The sequence below is a fragment of the Danio rerio genome, chromosome 20, assembly GCF_052040795.2.
Source record: "Danio rerio strain M-AB ecotype USA chromosome 20, GRCz13ab, whole genome shotgun sequence".
Classification (NCBI taxonomy): domain Eukaryota; kingdom Metazoa; phylum Chordata; class Actinopteri; order Cypriniformes; family Danionidae; genus Danio; species Danio rerio.
In genome coordinates this window covers 46,652,984-46,673,347 of record NC_141040.1, presented here as the reverse complement: position 1 = coordinate 46,673,347, position 20,364 = coordinate 46,652,984, and the positions used below count along the sequence as shown (strand labels likewise).

Below are 20,364 nucleotides of genomic sequence, written 5' to 3'. Positions count from 1 at the left end.
TATTATCTATATTCACTAAAAGATTTATAAAAATATTAATTCATTTATTAATTAATTAATTAATTCATTTTCTTGTCGGCTTAGTCCCTTTATTAATCTGGGGTCGCCACAGCGGAATGAACCGCCAACTTATCCAACAAGTTTTTACGCAGCGGATGCCCTTCCAGACGCAACCCTTCACTGAGAAACATCCACACACACATTCACACACACACTCAAACACTACCGACAATTTAGCCTACCCAATTCACCTGTGCCACGTCTTTGGACTGTGGGGGAAACCGGAGCACCCGGAGGAAACCCACGAGAAGGCAGGGAGAACATGCAAACTCCACACAGAAAGGCCAACTGAGCCGATGCTCAAACCAGCAACCCAGCAACCTTCTTGCTGTGAGGCGACATACCTACTGCGCCACTGCTTCGCCCCTTGATAAAAATATTCATTTTCGAAATGGGGTGTACTTATAGAGAGAAAAACGACATACACATATATATATATAGAGAGAGAGAGAACTACACACACATCATACTAACAGACTATGCCATAATGCACCTCACACACACTGAATACATGGACTATATAATCAGCATCCACACGCATCGGGCTGAGTCTTGTTATTGTATTCTTGTTTTTGTGGCACTACGAACCATTTTTTGTCTAGTCTTTTCTATGTTTTTGATCTTTGTCTTCGGTTATTGGTTATTTTGATGGTTATTTTATCTTTGCCGACTGTTTTTGACCACGACTCTGGATTTTCTGTATGTATCTGTTGACCTGTTTTGACCGTTGCCTGCCTGACTAGTCTTGTAAATAAACTAATCCTCAACCCCGTTTGTCCAGCACTGTTGTGTTACAATACAGTTCATTACACATCTTAAGGTTCATAATAATTGTGTTGATGTATTAAATTAACAAAGAAATTATCAAAAATATACTTATAAATTATGTAGGTTTTAAGTTATGTTTTAAAGGGAAAACATCTTTTTTTTCTTTAGAGGATTTAAGCTGCTTTAGTTCTTGCATTATATTCAAATTAAATCATTTGCTGATCTACAAATTGGTGGTATTTTGACAAACAATTATCAGTATGAGTGATTTGGTAATGAATAGAAAACCATTTGCCCCACAATATAATCCCTTGACCATATATGCGAATCTAACACAAGAATGTACAAATCCTGGGAAAATCCAACTACAGTAAATACAGAAGCTAAAACTGTGAGGATCACTTTACACCTCAGACACCGGTATTAGTGTTTGCTGAGAAATAACCGGAATATTTCACCTCCAGCACTCTGGACAGCGCTAGTTTAGCCTAATATGTGAAACACTCCATGAAGAGGGTTATATAGTGCTGGAATACCAAACATTCCTGCTAAATTCCCAGTAAAATCATGATGAGCCACCTCTTCAACTGCTCTTCTCGAGTGTATTGGTTTCTACAGCAGCAGCAGCATCCATGTCTCAGATTGACCAGTGTATGAGTGTTTTCTCAGTTGCAGTGTATTGTTGATTTTAAGGGTCCTAATGACAGAAAAATGCCCCTTGACCTCAGCACCAATTGCATGAAAACTATTTGACCTTTGACCTGGAGATCTAAAGAGGGCATATGGGCACAGAGATACATGGAATTTTAAATAGACTGTTCGCAGAACACTTATGAAAGAATAATTTATCTGTTTACTTTGTATGTGCAATCACATACATACACACACATACATATATATATATATATATATATATATATATATATATATATATATATATATATATATATATATATGTGTGTGTGTGTGTGTGGAAGTTTGCATTCAATACAGCACTCAGGATTACGTGCAGAGTCTGTGGAAATAAATGTTGTATATAATGTTCACATAGGCAATACGGTGGCTCAGTGGTTAGCACTGTCGCCTCAAAGCAAGAAGGTTGCTGTTTTGAGTCTCGGCTGGGGCAGTTGGCATTTCTGTGTAGTTTGCATGTTCTCCCTGTGTTTGCGTGGGTTTTCTCGGGTTTCCCCACAGTCTAAAGACATGCGCTTTAGGTGAATTGAATAAACTAAAATTAGCCATAGAAAGAGTGTGTATGAGTGGACATCTGCTGCGTAAAACATGCTGGATAAGTTGGTGGTTCGTTCCGCTGTGGCAACCCCTGATAAATAAAGGGACTAAGCCGAAAAGAAAATGAATGAATGAATGAATGAATGAACAATTGCAAAGACTGGTCATTTTGCATGCTTTATAAGAACTCAGAGTATTATCGGAAGCCAAAGGTATTGTGTTGCCCGCATATGTTTTTGTGTTGGTTTTTACTCTAAAAGTGCAGGTAACCATTGACTTACATTTTATGAGTCACAAGGGAACATGTTTCATCTGATAATAATATACTGTTGTACTGAAGGACAAGAATCATCTTAGATTGCCCTATATTTACAGCACATTTCAGGGGGGAACTATCCCTCGAAAATAGCTATTGTGAGCTTGTATTCAAATCCAAACGTATTTTGATTGAACTGTCTTTTTAAATGCTGTGAAGTAAATTCAAATTATTATTAAATATAGAAATACAAAAATGATAGTGACGTACAGGCCCATAGCCTGGGTGGGTCGGGTAGTTTAAAAGACCCACACCCCTTCAAAGTTCAAAATTCGGCCCCTATATGAGCTAATTTGTTCTATTTTTGACAGAATACCATCATAAATTTTGAAAATAACCAATAGAAGAAGGCTTTAAGAAGAATAACCAATAAAATAACCAATAAAACAAGGCTTTTGTTAGTTAAATGGACAAATTGTGACTTAGGAAATGAGCTTGCTAGTTTGTTATGTGCATGTTGTGGACAGTTCTTAATTTAAAACAGATCTTAGTTCTTAATTTTAACAGATTGCAATTTTTTATGATGGAGGATAATAAATGAGCATTTTATAAGCATTTTTTCATATTTCTAAAAATCTAATCTCATTTCATTTTATATGAAACTGTAATAACTTACAGATTAAATGTACATTTGTGAATAAAGATAAATTTTTTCAAACAAAACATGTAGACATAATTGTAGGAATTATTTTTGTTGCATGAAAAGGTGTGGTAATAATAACCAAGAGAAAAGAACCACCCCCTTTTAATAGGCTGGCTATGGGCCTGATGTAGGGATATGTAGGCTACATACTATTGAAACTACACAACTTCACTGTTTCAATTTACTATAATCTTCTATGTGAAGCTGCTTTGACACAATTTACATTGTAAAAGCGCTATAGAAATAAAGATTAATTGAATTGAATTGAATTAATAACGCCTCGTGTCAACAAAGCGCGAATCGCGGAGGAGTCGTTCATTTAATATGATTCATTTAAAAGGATTCACGCACCCTGTTTTGTCACGCGACTTCAAAATAAATACAAAGAGGTAAGAAACGCATAGCAATATTGCCTATTTAACGAATAGATTTTAAAGAGGACACAGAAACACTACGTTAAATGACACATTTGAATTTATCTTATTACAACCAATTATCTAAATTAAGACTTAAGTACCTAATATAAACTTAAATATTGTTGTGCACTGCGATATTGCCTTGTTCTGAGGTAATTCAATACGTATACTTAACTAAGTCAAACCAAAAATCTTCATACAGCGAGTACACGAGGACTTGTGGGAAAACTTTGAGTACACGAGGACTTGTGGGAAAACTTTGAGTGATTGTTCAAATGAGTCGACTCCTTTAGAAAGAACCGAATCTCCGAATCATCCTCGTGCCTAAAGACAGAGTACAGAACATAAAAGGTGCTCAGTGCGCTTCAGCAGGACTCGACGCGGAGCTTCATTTTCTGTCTCTAGACACTGACCCAGCGCTTTATTTCAAATGAAGCGACCTTTCATTCAACTAATAAGTTTTTATACGTGATATAACAGCTGTCTTCGCCATGAGCTGCTTGGATGTCATGTATCAAGTTTATGGTCCACCTCAGCCGTATTTTGCAGCCGCATACACACCTTATCACCATCAGGTATGTTTACTATATAAAGTATAAAGTAGCTATTTATTTTTTCCTTTACAGAACTTTGTAGTTCGTTTGTTTTGATTCTGCTGGATTTGTGCGTAAAACTTTGTCTCAGCGACTTGTTGCGCCTTCATTTGCAGAATAGTTTACCAGCCATGAAAATAGTTTTACAATCATCCCCGCGTGTTGTTGTTGTTGGTAAAGAAAGAAATGTTCACTATTTCGAAATTAACATGCACATATTTGGCATAAATTAAATATGTGCACAGGTTTTGTTTAAAATAAGCCCATGTTCAAAATGATTAAAATATCTATTTAGAGGTTAATATTTAATACATGTGTTAACGAAATATTATATACAAAAAATCTTTCATGTATACTTTGTTAGATTTTATTTACTTATTTATTTTAAAATTAATTAATGAATTAATTATTATTATTATCGATGATTTGTGTTTAGCCCAAGGCTATCCTGAATAATACGATTATAATATTAATAATACGTTCAATTTAAGATGTTATGTGTTATATATTTTGTTCGTTTTTAAATAATTTTTAAATGTTTAAAATAAATAAATTATTTATTTATTTTTAGTGTTTACCCCAAGCCTATCCTTAATAAAAAAGATTATTAATAATATTAATAATAAGATTAATTTAAGCTTTCATATATTTTTTGTTTTTATGTATTTATTTAAATTTGTATTAATTACTATTATTATTATTACTATAAAATTTTTAGTGTTTACCCCAAGCCTATCTTTAATAATAAGATTATTAACAATATTATTAATAACATTAATTTAAGCTTTGACATATAGTTTGTTTGTTTTTATGTATTTAATATTTATTTATTTATTATAATTATCATCATCATTTTTTGTGTTTACCCCAAGCCTTTCCTTATTAATACGATTATTGTTAATATTAATATTCAGAATAATTAAACATTTCATATATATTTTGATCGTATTTTATGTATTTAATTTTTTTAATTAATTATTATCATTTATTTTTAATGTTTCCCCCAAGTCGAAGTCCTTAACAATAAAAAAATATGAACTTATTATGTCCTACAATTAAGTTGTGCATAAATGCTATATGTGTTTTACACTTTTATACAGATTTTTATATGGTGAACGCATCTACATTATTATTTGATCAGCAGAACATTATATGACACAAGTGTAGTCATTCATCCCAATGCAATCAGAGATTACAGTAAATTAATTGATTGTTTTTTTCCATCTTTTCAGAAACTGGCATTTTACTCGAAAATGCAAGAATCTCCAGAAACAGTGAGTGGGAGCAGCTCTTCTTTTTCCAACCTCTCCGGGCCACCCATAAAAGAGGAAGACTGTGGCCGGGAGAAAGATCACCCGCCAGAGGCTGAGTACATCAGCTCCAGATGTGTGCTTTTCACCTATTTCCAAGGGGACATCAGTTCGGTGGTGGATGAACATTTCAGTCGTGCTTTAAGTCAGTCTAGTAGTTACGCACCTGGATCTACAAACAGCAAGACGGCAAGAGGCGCAGCATCCTGGAGAGGTAAGCCTCTGATGCAACCCAATAATTGTTTGGTAACACTTTACAATAAGGTTGTAATGTTAGTTAATGTATTTACTAACATGAAGTAACAATGAACAACACATCTATTACAGTATTTGTTAGTTTATGTTACCTCACAGAGCATTAACTAATCCTAACAAGCATGAATTTGGATGTTAATAATGCATCAGTAAATGTTCAATTATAATCAATAAAGGCTGTGGTGTTGTTCATAATTAGTTCATGTTAGTAAATACATTAACTAATAAAACCTTATTGTAAAGTGTGACCAATCACGGATACTATAATTCAAATATCTTTTTCTCGCATTAAGACCATAGGGGTCATATTTATTACTTTGTTCTTTGTATGGTTTTCAGATTAATAAATAGGGATTAAAGAGCAAATGGAGTGTAATTAAATTAGGACCTACAGATAAACTGCATACCATTCAGTTTAATTCATCTGTATCATTAATATTATCACAACAGCATTATTTTACTAATTTAGTTGCATTGTTTCAAAATTGATATGTTTTAAGGTGCATGCAAAGTAATGGATTGAGGATACTGATCGTTGTGAACTTATTTTTACAATAAATGTTTACATATGAATTATTTTTACATTTATTGTAAAAATAAGTTCACAATTATCAGTATGTCCTCATACTATTACTTTGCTTTTAGCTTGCATCCTTTATCGGTTACACAGCTATTCTTATAAAAATGTGTATCAAATTGGAATACATAATATATAATATAATATGTATTATATATATATATATACAGTTGAAGTCAGAATTATTAGCCCCCCTGAATTATTAGCGCCCCTGTTTATTTTTTTCTAAAAATTCTGTTCTGTTCTGGGAAGATTGTTTCAGCACATTTCTAAGCATAATAGTTTTAAAAACTTATTTCTAATAACTGATTTATTTCATCTTTTCCATGATGACAGTAAATAATATTTTACTAGATATTTTTCAAGACACTTCTATACAGCTTAAAGTGACATTAAAAGGCTTAACTAGGTTAATAAAGTGAACTAGGCAGGTTAGGGTAATTAGGCAAGTTATTCTATAACGATGGTTTGTTCTGTAGATTATCTAAAAAAAAATTAGCTTAAAGGGGCTAATAATTTTGTCCCGAAAATGTTTTTAAAAAATTAATAACTGATTTTATTCTAGCCGAAATAGAACAAATAAGACTTTCTCCAGAAGAAAAAATATTATCAGACATGCTGTGAAAATTTCATTGCTCTGTTAAACATCATTTGGGAAATATTTAAAAAAGAAAATCAAAATCAAAAGGGGGCTAATAATTCTGACTTCAACTGTATATATATATATATATATATATATATATATATATATATATATATATATATATATATATATATACAGTTGAAATCAGAATCATTTAACCTCCTTTGATGTTTTTCTCTTTTTAAAATTTTTCCCAAATTATGTTTTTACAGAGCAAGAAAATTTCCATCGTATGTCTGATAATATTTTTTCTTTTGGAGAGAGTCTTATTTGCTTTATTGTGACTGGAACAAAAGAAGTTTAATTGTTTAAAAAACATTTTACGGTCAAAATTATTAGCTCTTTTTTGATAGTCTACAGAACAAACCATAATTTTACAATAACTTCCCTAATTACCCTAACCTGTCTAGTTAACCTGATTAACCTAGTTTAGCCTTTAAATGTCACTTTAAGCTGTGTAGAAGTGTCTTGAAAAATATCTAGTAAAATGTTATTTACTGTCATCATGGCAAAGATAAAATAAATCAGTTATTAGAAATGAGTTGTTAAAACTATTATCTTTAGAAATGTGTTGTAAAATCTTCTCTCCGTTAAACAGAAATTGGGGGAAATAATAATTCTGACTTCAACTGTTTATATATATTTCATTCCATTCTCAATAACTGCACCACTATTAGTTAGTTGGAACTTTTTTATTGAACTGCATTTTATTGTATTGTAATTGTATTATTTGCATTGTTTCAGACTTTGATTTTAAAACCTAATAAACATCAATTATATTATCATATACAAAAAATTATGATATAATTACGACTTAAATTTTTCCCCACAACCAACTTGCTGCCTTCACTCAAAAATGATTTTTAAAAATTATTTTAAAGACACAATTCTTACTTTTTTGGGGGGGACAACTTAACTATCTTATGTCCAAATGGGCTAATTTTGTAAAAACAATTAAGCTTACTTAATCGATTTGTGTTAGAAAAATATAATGCAATTGTGTGGAACCCAACATTTTTTTTGACAGTGTTTACATTTTATTTAAACCAAAAGTGGAAGATTCATCAACAGCCAAATCAATCAACTGCTGTTCACTTGAATCATCAAACACATCTATATACAGTATATTAATACACAAAACATCTCAATAATAATAATAATAAGAATAAGAATAGTAATTTAGACTTGTAGATTTAGCAACAGATTTTTCATATTATTTATATACTGCAATACTCAAAAAATGACGTCTGCTCTTTGTTCAAACAACTTATTTAAAATAAGCTAAAACAACACTTGTTAATTTTTTGGTAGGGAAACTTAATTGTTTTATGTTCAATTCATTTCAATTTGTAAAATCTAATAATCTAATTTAATTCCTTCATACAAACTGAGTGTACTCTACTGATTTAAAGTGCTTCATTTATCCTCACTTATGGAAAAAAAGCATCTGTTCAATAATCAAATATAAACGTCAATCCGTTCCTCCGCAGATGGATCATTCCCTATGAGCCAGAGAAGTTTTCCTCCTTCCTTCTGGAACAGTGCTTATCAGCCCTCAGTCGCAGCATCTCTCAGCAGCGCATTAGGTTCGTCCCACACAGACCTTCCCTTCCCAACAGACCCGTACTCCAGCGCATCTCTACACAGCCACCTCCACCAAACCACCCCAGAGCCGTGGCACCCGTCCCACCACCATCACCCGTACTCGCTCAGCGGAGCCATCGGCACCCAAGGGTCCACTTACCCCCGGCCCTCAGTGCATGACATGTACGGGACGCATTTTGACCCCCGTTACGGCTCCCTGCTCGTACCCTCAGTGCGGCCGCATAGACTTCCTTCTGCAACGGTGCCTGCACCGGGATCCTCGCCCTGTGACATCAGCAAGAGCGAAGCAGGCAGCTCGGGATGGACCGGAGCTTTTACAGCGACCAGCTCTGATATGAGTCTGAACATGGATACAGGTGTGAACATGAAGCTTAAACACAGCGGGTGTTAATGCACGTGAGGTAGACTTAAACTAAATGTTAAACTGAATTGACAGATGAAGTCAAATATTTCCCATATGATGTTTAACAGCAAGGAATTTTTCACAGTATTTCCTATAATATTTTTTCTTCTGGAGAAAGTCTTATTTGTTTTATTTTGGCTAGAATAAATTATTTTTTTACGTATTTTAAGGTAATATTAGTATTAATATTAACATTAGTAGCCCCCTTAAGCAATATTTGTTTTTAATTATAGAACAAACCACTGTTGTACAATGACTTAACTAATTACTGTAACTTGCCTAATTAGGCCTTTAAATGTCACTTTAAGCTGAATACTAGCATTTTAAAAAACATCTAGTAAAATATTATGTACTGTCATCATGGCAAAGACAAAAGAAATCAGTTATTGATTATTAAAACTATTAAGTTTTGGAAATGTGTTATATTATTACTTCTTGGAGAAATAATAATAATAATAATAATACTTTTATTACTAATAATTCAAGAGGGCTTATAATTCAGACTTCAACTGTACTTTAGGGAAAACATGGTAAGACTTTGCAACTGCAGTAGTATAGTAGTTAATGTATTTACTAACATGAACAAGCAGTGAACGATACACCTATTACAGTATTTATTCATTGTTAGGAAATCTTTCATAGTTCATTTTAGTGCATTAACTAATGTTAACAAGCATTTTAGTAATGCACTAGTAAATGAACTATGATCATTAATAAATGCGGTACTAGTATTTATGCAGATATACTTAAAAAAAAGAATGGATGTTATTGCATTTGACAACTTAGTGTTAAACCGAATGGCATTTACTTTAGGGAAAATGCGGTAAGACTTTGCATTAAGGATGTATTATAGTAGTTGTGTATATAAAATGTATTTACTAACATGAACAAGCAGTGAACGATACACTTACTTACATGAGAAAAAGTATGGATGTTATTGCATTTTAAAACTAAATGTTAAACTTGAACGACATTTACTTGTTAAATACAGTGAGACAGCATGTGAATTACGGGGGGGTTTAGGGGGGTGATTGACCCCCCTAATTAATGCTTGATCCCCACTGAAGGACGTCAGAGCAAGATATATGGGGTGGGGGTCAGTCCTTTAATACTTGAAAATATTTCACTCTGATCTGTATTTAAATAATAATGTTAATAATTAAAATAATACATATAAGTATACATATGACCACCCCTATAATGCTTCAAAACATTGAGAATACATAATCGCGCCAATCAGTCTATTCAAGAAAAAAATCTGAAACTGTCAGATCACCAATAGACATTGTGTTCACAAAGACTTTGTTTTCTTGTAAAATAGGTGTTTCTATCTATATTTAGTCTGAAGGTAAATTCGAATTAGACGCATAGTTGTAGTCTAACCTACAGTAACATCTGAAATGGTTCTAATCCGAAAATACTGTGGGTCAGATTACAAACAGATACGTTTTATTAATAAACTAGATGTAACTAAAAATAAATACATGAATGACGAAAGCACGTATTACACAAACTAACCAAAACAGTTGACCACCCTGATCGTCAATTTATAATTGGCACTCTGCGGTAAGGCTTTACAATATGGTTGTATTAGTTAATGTAAAAGTAATGGTAACACTTTATTTTGATGGTTCTTTTGAGTATTAGTAGACTGTCTGCTTAATACCTGCTGATACCGCTCCATCAATAGACATTTAACTGACTATCAGAGACTTTGCAAGTGTATGTCAACTTAAACTAACCCCAACCCCAACCTACAGTCTACTTATAATCTAATAAGAATTAGTTGGCATGTAGACGCAATGTTACTTAAATTCAACAAACTGATCATCAACATAAAGTGTGACCAAAGTAATTAGTACATTTTTAAAAATGTAATTGGTTAAAGTTGTAATTTGTTAAATAATTTTTACTAAGATGACCAACCAGTGAGCAAAACCCTTATTACAGTATTTATTCATTGATTGTTAGGTACTGAAAATAAAGTCATCAATAGTTTGTTCATGTTAGTGTATTAACTAATGTTAACAAGCACGAATTTGGATTTTAATCACGCATTAGTAAATGTTAAACTATAAATAATAAATGCACAATTATTAATTATTATTTGTTCATGTTAGTAAATACATGAACTACCTTTAACCAATTGAAACTTTTTTATAAAGTGGGACTGAAAAATTAATTAAGGGACTAAGCCGAAAAGAAAATAAATGAATTAATTTTCCATTTAAATTTATTTAAAATCGAATTAATTCTTGTGATGCAAAGCTGAATTTTTCAGTGTCACTTCTTCATTTTTCCCTGTCAGTGATATTAGTTTCAGATTTATTTGCTGCTTAACAAAAATTTATTTTTATTTATTTTTATTTATTTTTATTATGTTAAAAATGGTTGTTTTACTTAATAGTTGTATGCAACATGTGATATATTTTATTATAATGATGAATGAAAAGTTTAAAAGAAAAGCAATTATAAGAAACATTAATATTCAAAAACATATTTAAAATAGTTTTTAATCAGTTCAATTGCTAAAATTTATACTTTTGATACTTTTTTTTTTTACTTAATTAAAAAAAAAGGCAAACAGATGCAGGAGACTGCAAGGAAACATCTAGATCAAGGATTCCCAAACTAGGGCCCACAGAAACCTTTGATTTGGCCCACCATCCCCTCTGTGAAGAGAGGATGAATGATGGGCATGGTTTAGAGGTTGTCATTTCAAATCTAATGTAACCTTTTTTTGTTTGTTTTATTGTTAAAAGCTAACTGAAATTAAAATTTTCAATTAAATGGTGTAAATTAATCAGATTTAGTTTAAAAGGTACAAAGTGTCACCACACAGATAAAGCACAAATCAAAGCAAAGGCAAATTCTGCTTTTGTATTCAACATTCAATTCCACCATGTTATAACTGTGATATTTTATATTGTTATTGCAGTAAGTTATCATTTTAAATGTTTTTACTGCATTAGTTAACATGATTTAAAGTAACTTTTTTTTTACTTACAGTATTTACTTCTAAATCTTACTAAATAAATTGGGAAATTACCCATGGCGACTTTAATATAAAATAGTTTGGTATATTTACTTTCGTCTCACGGCTCTCAATGATATTTAGCTTTTGGCCCTTTATATGAAAAAGTTTGGGCACCCCTAAACTAGATCTTTCATTTTTACAAAATCACTTACAAACTAAAGTCTGATATTTCATTTATCCTAAGAAAAAAAAAAAACACTTAATTTCTTTTTAAAAACGTTCTAAACCAAACTTAATAAAAGATGACAGAAAATAAGGGACTTTCTGAGTTTGTTTGCAAATGCCACTTCGTTTAATTCTTTGTTCTCTAATGCAGTGACATTTCTACATGACTTTTCAAAGCCACCAGAGGTTAAATTCTCAGAATAAAAAAGCCAAACGTATAATGTAAAACATAATACCGTCTGAGAGCTTCTCGTAGCACTCTGCATGATCAATTTGCCAATTTATTCTCACTTTTTTCTAGTTACCTTCAAGGTTTTTCACCTTTGCTCTTCTGATATTGATTTTCACTCTTCGTCTTTAAGGCTTTCTTTGCTTCCAGCCTTCACTTCTCTCTCTCTCTGTGTATTTGTTGCTTATTTTCTCTCTCTTCATTTCCTTATGCTTTTTTTTCTCTCCCTATTCCGTCTTTCTCTCAGGTCTACAGAGCCAAGATAAGAGCAAGGACTTGTACTGGTTTTAAAGCCCTGCGGCCACTTCTTTTTCTCCGCTGGCTTGTCTTTCTCTGGCTTTTCTGTAACAGATTCTCATCTCACTTGCAGCTCGGCGCTACACGCTCTGCAGCGGGACCATCCTAAGCTGAAAGTGGAGTAAAAAAAAAACTAAACTCTCCGTTGAGAGGAGCAAACGTACTGTATTGGTGTGACTAGCAGCTGCTCAATCCCTCCCCCGACCCTCAGCAAAACTGACCCAAAATCAGGTTTAAATATGGACTAGGTTTCTTCAGGAGGATATTTGAGAGCCAAAATGGCAGAAAAGTAAAAGACTTTTTTTTTTTTTGACCAGAACTGAGATGTTTTGACGAAAGAGCAGCATTCCCGATCATCTCTGGGTTATTTGAAGCCGCTTGACTCTATCTATATTGCTTTCAGCACCTGTCATGGACAACTGTTGTGGAACTTAACAGGCACAGTGCGCCGTTTGACCGAGCGAGAGCCCTGGAGTTCACAAAAGAGCCGTTTTGTTGTAGCTGGACACACGGCGAAAGGGAACAACTGGTTTGGCTTTTCTGTTTCTTTTTTTTGTCAGGCATGTTGTGGATTCAACTGGAATAAGATACACCAGCTTGATCTCATGAGGAAATGTAACTACAGTTGAAGTCAAAATTATTAGCTCTTTTTCAAATATTTCCCAAATGATGTTTAACAGAGCATTGAATTTTTCACAGTGTTTCCTATAATATTTTTTCTTCTGGAGAAAGCCTTATTTTTTTGTATTTTGGCTAGAATAAAAGCTGTTTTTAATTTGTTATTAATCATTTTAAGGTTAATATTATTAGCTCTCTTATACAATATTTATTTTTCATTTGTCTGCAGAACAAACCTTCGTTATACAATGCCTTTAATTTGCACTTTAAGCTGAATACTAGTGTCTTGAAAAATATCTTTTCAAATATTATTTACTGTCATCATGACAAAGATAAAATAAATCAGTTATTAGAAATGAGTTATTAGACTATTATGTTTTGAAATGTGTTGAAAAAATCATTTAAAGAAATTGGGGAAGAAAAATATACAGGGGGGCTAATAATTCTGACTTCATCTGCATTTAATGTATTGTCCCACAAACCCTACCCCTCATTATACGATGAGCAAATCATACTAAGGTGTATGAACGAGAATGTACAAATTAGCCACTAAATCAACAAGTCACGAATTGCCATGAGATTGTGTTGGACACACACAGTTAAGCTGTACTGTATATATTTTAAGTGTTTTAGTGTGTCTACATGTAAAGATCAAACAGCATGTCAGGAATATTTGTACTTTTTTTATGAAACACTTTTTTTGTCATCATCAACTTAGCCCAAAGTATGCTTCAATTTATTTTACACAGTCACATGCACAGCCTTTCAAAGTACTCCATTTGATGGTGTGTGCAAAAAGTGACAAAAAATGCCACAGCGGAATGAGCCACCTATTATTTCAGCATATGTTTTACACAACTGCAACTAAGCATTGGGAAACACTATACTCTTTTACACACTACGGACAATTCAGTTTATCAAATTCATCTATAGAGCATGTGTTTGGACTGTGGGGGAAACCGGAGCACCCGGAGGAAACACAGGGAGAACATGCAAACTCCACACAGAAAGGCAACTGACCCAGCAGGGGATCAAACCAGTGACCTTCTTGCTGTGAGGTGACAGTGCTAACCACTAAGCCACCATGCCGCCCAAAAAATGACATTGTACTTGAAAATAGTACATGAAATTTACCTAAAATAGAGTTACAATCAACATTTAATAACTCAACATAAGCACTAACTCAACACATGTATATGTTCAATTTTTTAAATGGATAGTTGAACCAAAAATGAAAATTCTGTCAACATTTACGTACACTTTACTTTTCTTTCTTGGTAAACACACAAATGTTTCTTTCTTGTTGAACACAAAAGAAGATATTATGAAGGAAGCCTGAAACCTGCACTGACAAAAATTATTCAAAGATGATTCTTTGGATTTACTTTTTTTTTTTTTTACGTTAAGTGGTTTTAAACAATTTATTTGGGCTTAATTTAAACAAAGTAAGTTGAACATTATTCAGTTTAATTTGCTTGTTTATATTCAACACAAATAAATTGTTTGCAACAGTTCTGCATGCAACACTGTAGCCATTGACTTTAATAGTAACTATGGGCGTCAACGGTCATACACAGCAAAATCCTCTGCGTAAAATTGACTTAGTTTAGATAGTATTTGGTCCCTCTCTAAATTGAGTTAAAGTAACTCAAGTCAATGACACAATGGAAGGATTAATTAAGTGATGATTGAGGACTGATGATGAACACCTGCTGTTAATAAGCAGAAACATGGATAAGAAACATAAAACTACCTCTGACTACATTACAGCCTTAGATGAAATCAGCTGAAATAAAATTCAATTTTATTTTATTTTATTTCTATAGCGCTTTTACAACGTAGATTGTGTCAAAGCAGCTTCACATATAGCATAGTTATACATTGAATCTCTTAAAATCTCAGCAGAGGATCATTAAGCAACTCCACAAACAGTAGCTTTGCTTTTTACCAACTTGTTTGCAATTATTTAAAGAGGGACCAAATACTCTCTGAACTGAGTAGATTTTACTCAGAGGATTTTGCTGTGTAGGTGTTCAGATTTCTTCAAAATATCTTCTTTTGTGTTCAACAGAAGAAATAAACTCAGAAACGTTTGCATTCATATGAGGGTGAGTAAATAGTGATGACATTTTCATTTTTGGGTTTTATATCCCTATTAACAATGGCCTGGTTTGGTGTTGTCATCTTGTGGACAAACTAAAGTAAAGCAAAAACAATTAAAAATGGCAAAAATCTGGCAGTTCTGCAGTGTTCTTACTGCAAAATTTAAGTCGTACGCACTGTACGCAGATCATTATAGACACGTAAAAAATTGAAGTTTTTTTCAAAGCACAAAGTATACATGTGGTATGTTAGCATACACACAGTCATTCAAAGTATCCTCTATTACAGTGTCTCTCAACCACGTTCCAGGAGGACCACCAATGTTGCATGTTTTGGATGTCTCCTTTGTCTGTTACGCCTATTACAGGTCATTCAATTTCTGCTAATGAGCTGATGATCTGAATCAGGTGTGTTTGGTTAAGGAGGCATGGAAAATGTGCAGAGCTGGTGGTCCTCCAGGAACGTGGTTGAGAAACACTGCTCTACTCGAGAGTGTGCACAAACACAGGTACTTTACACATTTGCACTAGAAGTTTTCATCTTCATCCAGTTTCTAAACTCTTTATCTTTAAATTTTGAAGAGCTTCAAATATGTCGTTGCACTTGTTTGAACTGGATATCTATTAATTGCCTCACGCTATCACTCTTCAATGTGGGCATCTGTGGTTTTTGCTGTCCTCAGTTTGCCGTTGTTTTCATGTCAATGTGACTGCAGTTTATTACTATTGCATTTTTTATTACCATTACATTTTTATTACATGTTTTAGTATAATGTGGTCATGCCGCCAATGTTTGTGGGTATGTTTAGGAGCAGTGTTGGGAAATACTAATTTTATTATTTATCATAAAATTAGTAATGTTAATACAAAAATGTATTATTTTAAATATATTACATATTATAAAATAAATAAATTACAAAAAATTGGCAAAAATAACACAACACATAACTCTTGTTAAAAAGTAACAGTTACTTTTTTTTTTTTTTAAAGTGACTTAAGATAGTATATTACTTTTAAAAGTAACTTTCCCCAACACTGGTTAAAGAAAATAGTATATATTAGTATTAATTGCATTGCACCAATTCATCAGTTTTCAACAATTTATAAAATAGTTATGTTTTTCCGTCAAATAAGGCTAAAAAAGATGGGGGTCTGGATGCAGACCTGGTGCAGTTGCAATCTAAGCTGCATGCAAATGCTTGTTAATGCCCACACTTAACCCTACCCCTCACAGTGACATCACTAGCTTCATTGAGTGAGCAGTGTCTGACATTGCATCTCTGAGATAATGCAAGAACAGCTTGCATCAATAAGGCTGCATCCAGATACTATTGAAAATGCAGTCCTGTAATGTTGAGGTAGTGCAAAAACAATTTGTTACACAAAGGTTGTTTGAAAGCCTAGCCTGATCTCACAAGTTAATACAAATATTTTACATTTTGTCAGTTTATTGGCTAATTTATATAAATTTGTACGCGTTCAGTCATATGAAAATGTACAATTTTAAAAAGAAGGCGTGGCACCCAATGCCACCCCTGAACGCAACCGTCATTGTCAGATAAGCAAATCATACTAAATTGTACGAATCAGATCTTGAAAAAAAGTAAGTATTTTACGTTTTGTTAGTTTAATGGATAACTCGTACGAGTTCAGTCGTATAAAAATGTACAATTTTAAAAAGAAGGCGTGGCACCCAACGCTGCCCCTAAACTTAACCATCATTGGGGGATAAGCAAATCGTACTAAATTGTACAAACCAGATCTCATGAGAAAACGTAATTATTTTACATTTTGTCAGTTTAGTGACTTACTCATACGAATTTGTACGCATTCAGTCATATGAAAATGAACGATTTTAAAAATGAGGCGTGACACCCAATGCCACCCCTGAACGCAACCGTCATTATCGGATAAGCAAATCATAATAAATTTGTACAAATCAGATCTTGCGAAATTTAAGTATTTTACGTTTTGTTAGTTTAGTGGATATCTTAGACGAGTTCAGTCATATGAAAATGTACGATTTTAAAAAGAAGGCGTGGCACTCAACGCTGCCCCTAAATCCAACCGTCATTGGGGAATAAGCAAATTGAACTAAATAGTACGAATGAGATCTCATGAGAAAACGTAAGTATTTTACATCTTGTCAGTTTAGTGTATAATCTGTATGAGTTCAGTCGTATGAAAATGTACAATTTTAAAAAGGCATAGCACCCAACACCGCCCCTAAACCCAGCCATGAGCAAATTGTACTAAATTGTATAAATGAGATCGTACGAATTCATACGAATTAGCCACTAAACCAAAAAGTTACGAATTGCCATGAGAATGTTGTTTGAAAGCTGTGTCTATCAGCTGATCAATCTATGAGCATACAATGTATATATGAACAATCCCGACGGTAGAATAGACAATTTAAAAATTTCACTAATGATTTTAATCAAAGTCAATACTTTCTAAATCCTACATAATGCACATTGTGTGTGGACACTTGCAAACACATAAAAACTGACAGAAACTTTTATGTTAAAGCACAAATAATAAAGTTGGTGTACACTCAGTCAAATGCAAAGTGTACTAGATTTGAAGCCTTCAAAAACACTTGCACTTTACACAAGTGCACAAGAAAGATTCAGTCTTTTCCAGTGTGATTTTTCTCTCTTATAAGTGAACAAAAAAAAAATTTGTAAAATAGAGTTGCTGACATTTTTTATCCACTCAAGTAAGCACTCTTCAACCAGGCGTCTATTTAGTTTGTCTCACACAGCCCAGGTCAATCTTGACAACTTGAGAATAAACTAGCATTAAAGCAACGTATAACACAAAAATCTATAATACAGAAATGCAGTTTTGAAGACAAAATTCACATCATGTGTTAAAACTGAGGTATACTTTGGGGTCTTACTTGTGATGTCTCACCACGATGTATTTGAATGTATATGATATGTAATATATTACCTTTTAAAGTATTCTTTTTCAGTGCATTGAGGAAAACGAGGTGTTGTTTGTTTTTACCAGTGGTCTATATCTTCATTTAACACATCAAAACTGGAAATAAAACCGGGCAATACACACTTTTTTATGTTGCCCCTATGTGTTTTAGAGGCTGCGTGTAAAACTGCAATCAATAACACTGTACAAATTGAGTATAGCGACATCTTTTTATATCAGACACATTTTGAAATGCATTATTTCTGTGCGCTTTGGGCCATTAAGAAAGAAATAAAGAGACTATTATGAACTTGCTGCAGCCTTCAAAACCCTGCCATCAGAGATTAAATAATTATTTATTTCAGTATAGATGTTTTTGTGTCAATATGTTCTTTTTTTGAGCAGGAATGCAGTAAACTGCTTTTAATTCCTGAGGTTTTGTCCACTTGGCTATAGATTCAGTTAGTGAAAAGGAAATGGGAATCGAGAAAGAAAGAAAGAAAGAAAGCGCTAGACTGAATGTTGTCACACTGCCACTTGATCCTTTTTCTTTTCGGGTGGTGAATACCGGACAGCTGTTGATTAATATTGGCTTATGACAGCAGCAATGATGGACAAGAGATGTGTGGCCAGGGGTCTCTCTCTTGCTTAAGTGGGTAAAACAAAGACCGCTTTTTTTAAAAACTAGCACTTAAAACTAACATACGACAGTCCTAAATGGCTGGGGGTGAATGGAAATTTACGAGAATTCATGTGGAAAATTATACAATCACATTTAATAATGTTTAACTAGTTAAAGCAGTGTTTTTTGTGACTATATACGGTCCTAATGACCAAATGACGGCTATATTTAGTCTGGTTTTATTTGTAGCTTGTTCACACACTGAATTTGAGGTTGAGTTAATTTTATTTGTCATATGTAACTACAATATTCAGTACTCAGTTGACAATTGCGGATGATTTGTGCTATTCAAACTCACTATGCTAAAAGAAAACAAATAACGACAAAACGTAATACAGGTCAAGAACAAAATAGGAAACCAGGACTGTCACGCTTCCCAGAGTTTATTTTTTGAATGGCATTTTTGTGTAAACACGTGTAGATGTTGACCTTAGCAGGGGCATGCTGTCATTGAAATGAAATGTAATGTAACGATTAGGTTTTTATCAAAAAAATTTAAGTTGAAACTATTCGGAAAGTTTTTATTAAACTAACTTGAAATATTTAGGTTGAAACAATTAAGAAAGACAAATGACTCGTAAAACAATTAATGCTTTGATTTGTTTTTTTAAAGTGATTCAAATCTTTTTGGTTCCCCGAAGAAGCATTTGGTGAACAGTTCTTCGCATAAAATTTTTAATTTAGATAAAAAAAAATCTAATATAATGAAATAAAAGGAAGGACTTCAGCCTATATGGAAATTATATTAGGTTAAATGGATCCATTGACACCAAAAAATAACCTTTGTTTTTTTTGTTTGACATTGTTTTTAATTAAGTAGCCGTATGTGCGATTTCTGGAAAAAGGATAAAATCAGATCTTTTTAAAACCAAAATTCTGTCATTTTGACTGAAAACATGGTAATCACATCCGACTGTGACAATGAATATATAACTAGGCTAGTTGTCTTCTGTTAGCGAGGGGTAGCCTAAATAATGCTAGCCTATTCATAGGTCTACAAGTTACATATACAAACGTCGATGTGCTCATCCATCTATAAACATTGTGATTACGCAAAACCGTCACATTACCCCTGCCCGGTAACTCCGCGCCATTATTAGCCTGACGGGACTATTTCGAGACGCGCGCACGGGAGCGGCACAGGGCGCGCGCATTTACACTCTCAGAGAGTGACACTCGATATTTCAGTGAGTGGAGGATTTGTGATCTTGATGTATAATCTCGTGGCAGTAGCACATAAATTGCCGAGCACTAATTAGGGGCGAGAGGCTGAGCTGTCAGTCACATTATCCCAAAAACTCATGCGCGCTCCGGTGTACTTTTTTGGAGTTGCGTCGAGGAATCCACGGCCAGTTGTCACCCCGTTTGTTGAAGGGACAGTTCATGATCATCCTCATGTGTTAAAGGTCAGAAACCCACACCTTAAAAAGCAGATCAACAGGCCGCTGGCATTTTAATCAGCTAATGTTGTCTATCAATAAGGT

At 33.3% G+C, this 20,364-nt stretch overlaps 1 protein-coding gene and 2 long non-coding RNA genes across 16 annotated transcripts in view; 1 reads left to right on the top strand and 2 right to left on the bottom strand.

The window, feature by feature from the left end:
- LOC147839443 (uncharacterized) overlaps window positions 1-20,364 on the bottom strand; it is an 837,962-nt gene that overhangs the window by 718,474 nt on the left and 99,124 nt on the right. The window lies entirely within an intron of this gene.
- LOC137488687 (uncharacterized) overlaps window positions 1-20,364 on the bottom strand; it is a 152,167-nt gene that overhangs the window by 87,673 nt on the left and 44,130 nt on the right. The window lies entirely within an intron of this gene.
- vgll2a (vestigial-like family member 2a) overlaps window positions 3,787-20,364 on the top strand; it is a 43,090-nt gene continuing 26,512 nt past the window's right edge. The window contains exons 1-5 of one of the 3 annotated variants that reach the window (XM_087297035.1): window positions 3,787-4,008; window positions 5,259-5,550; window positions 8,302-8,772; window positions 12,498-13,405; window positions 16,441-18,565. In XM_087297035.1, coding sequence (XP_087153161.1) covers window positions 3,925-4,008; window positions 5,259-5,550; window positions 8,302-8,772; window positions 12,498-12,541 — 891 coding nt within the window. In that variant the 5' untranslated portion in view covers window positions 3,787-3,924 and the 3' untranslated portion in view covers window positions 12,542-13,405; window positions 16,441-18,565. 3 annotated transcript variants of the gene reach the window in all.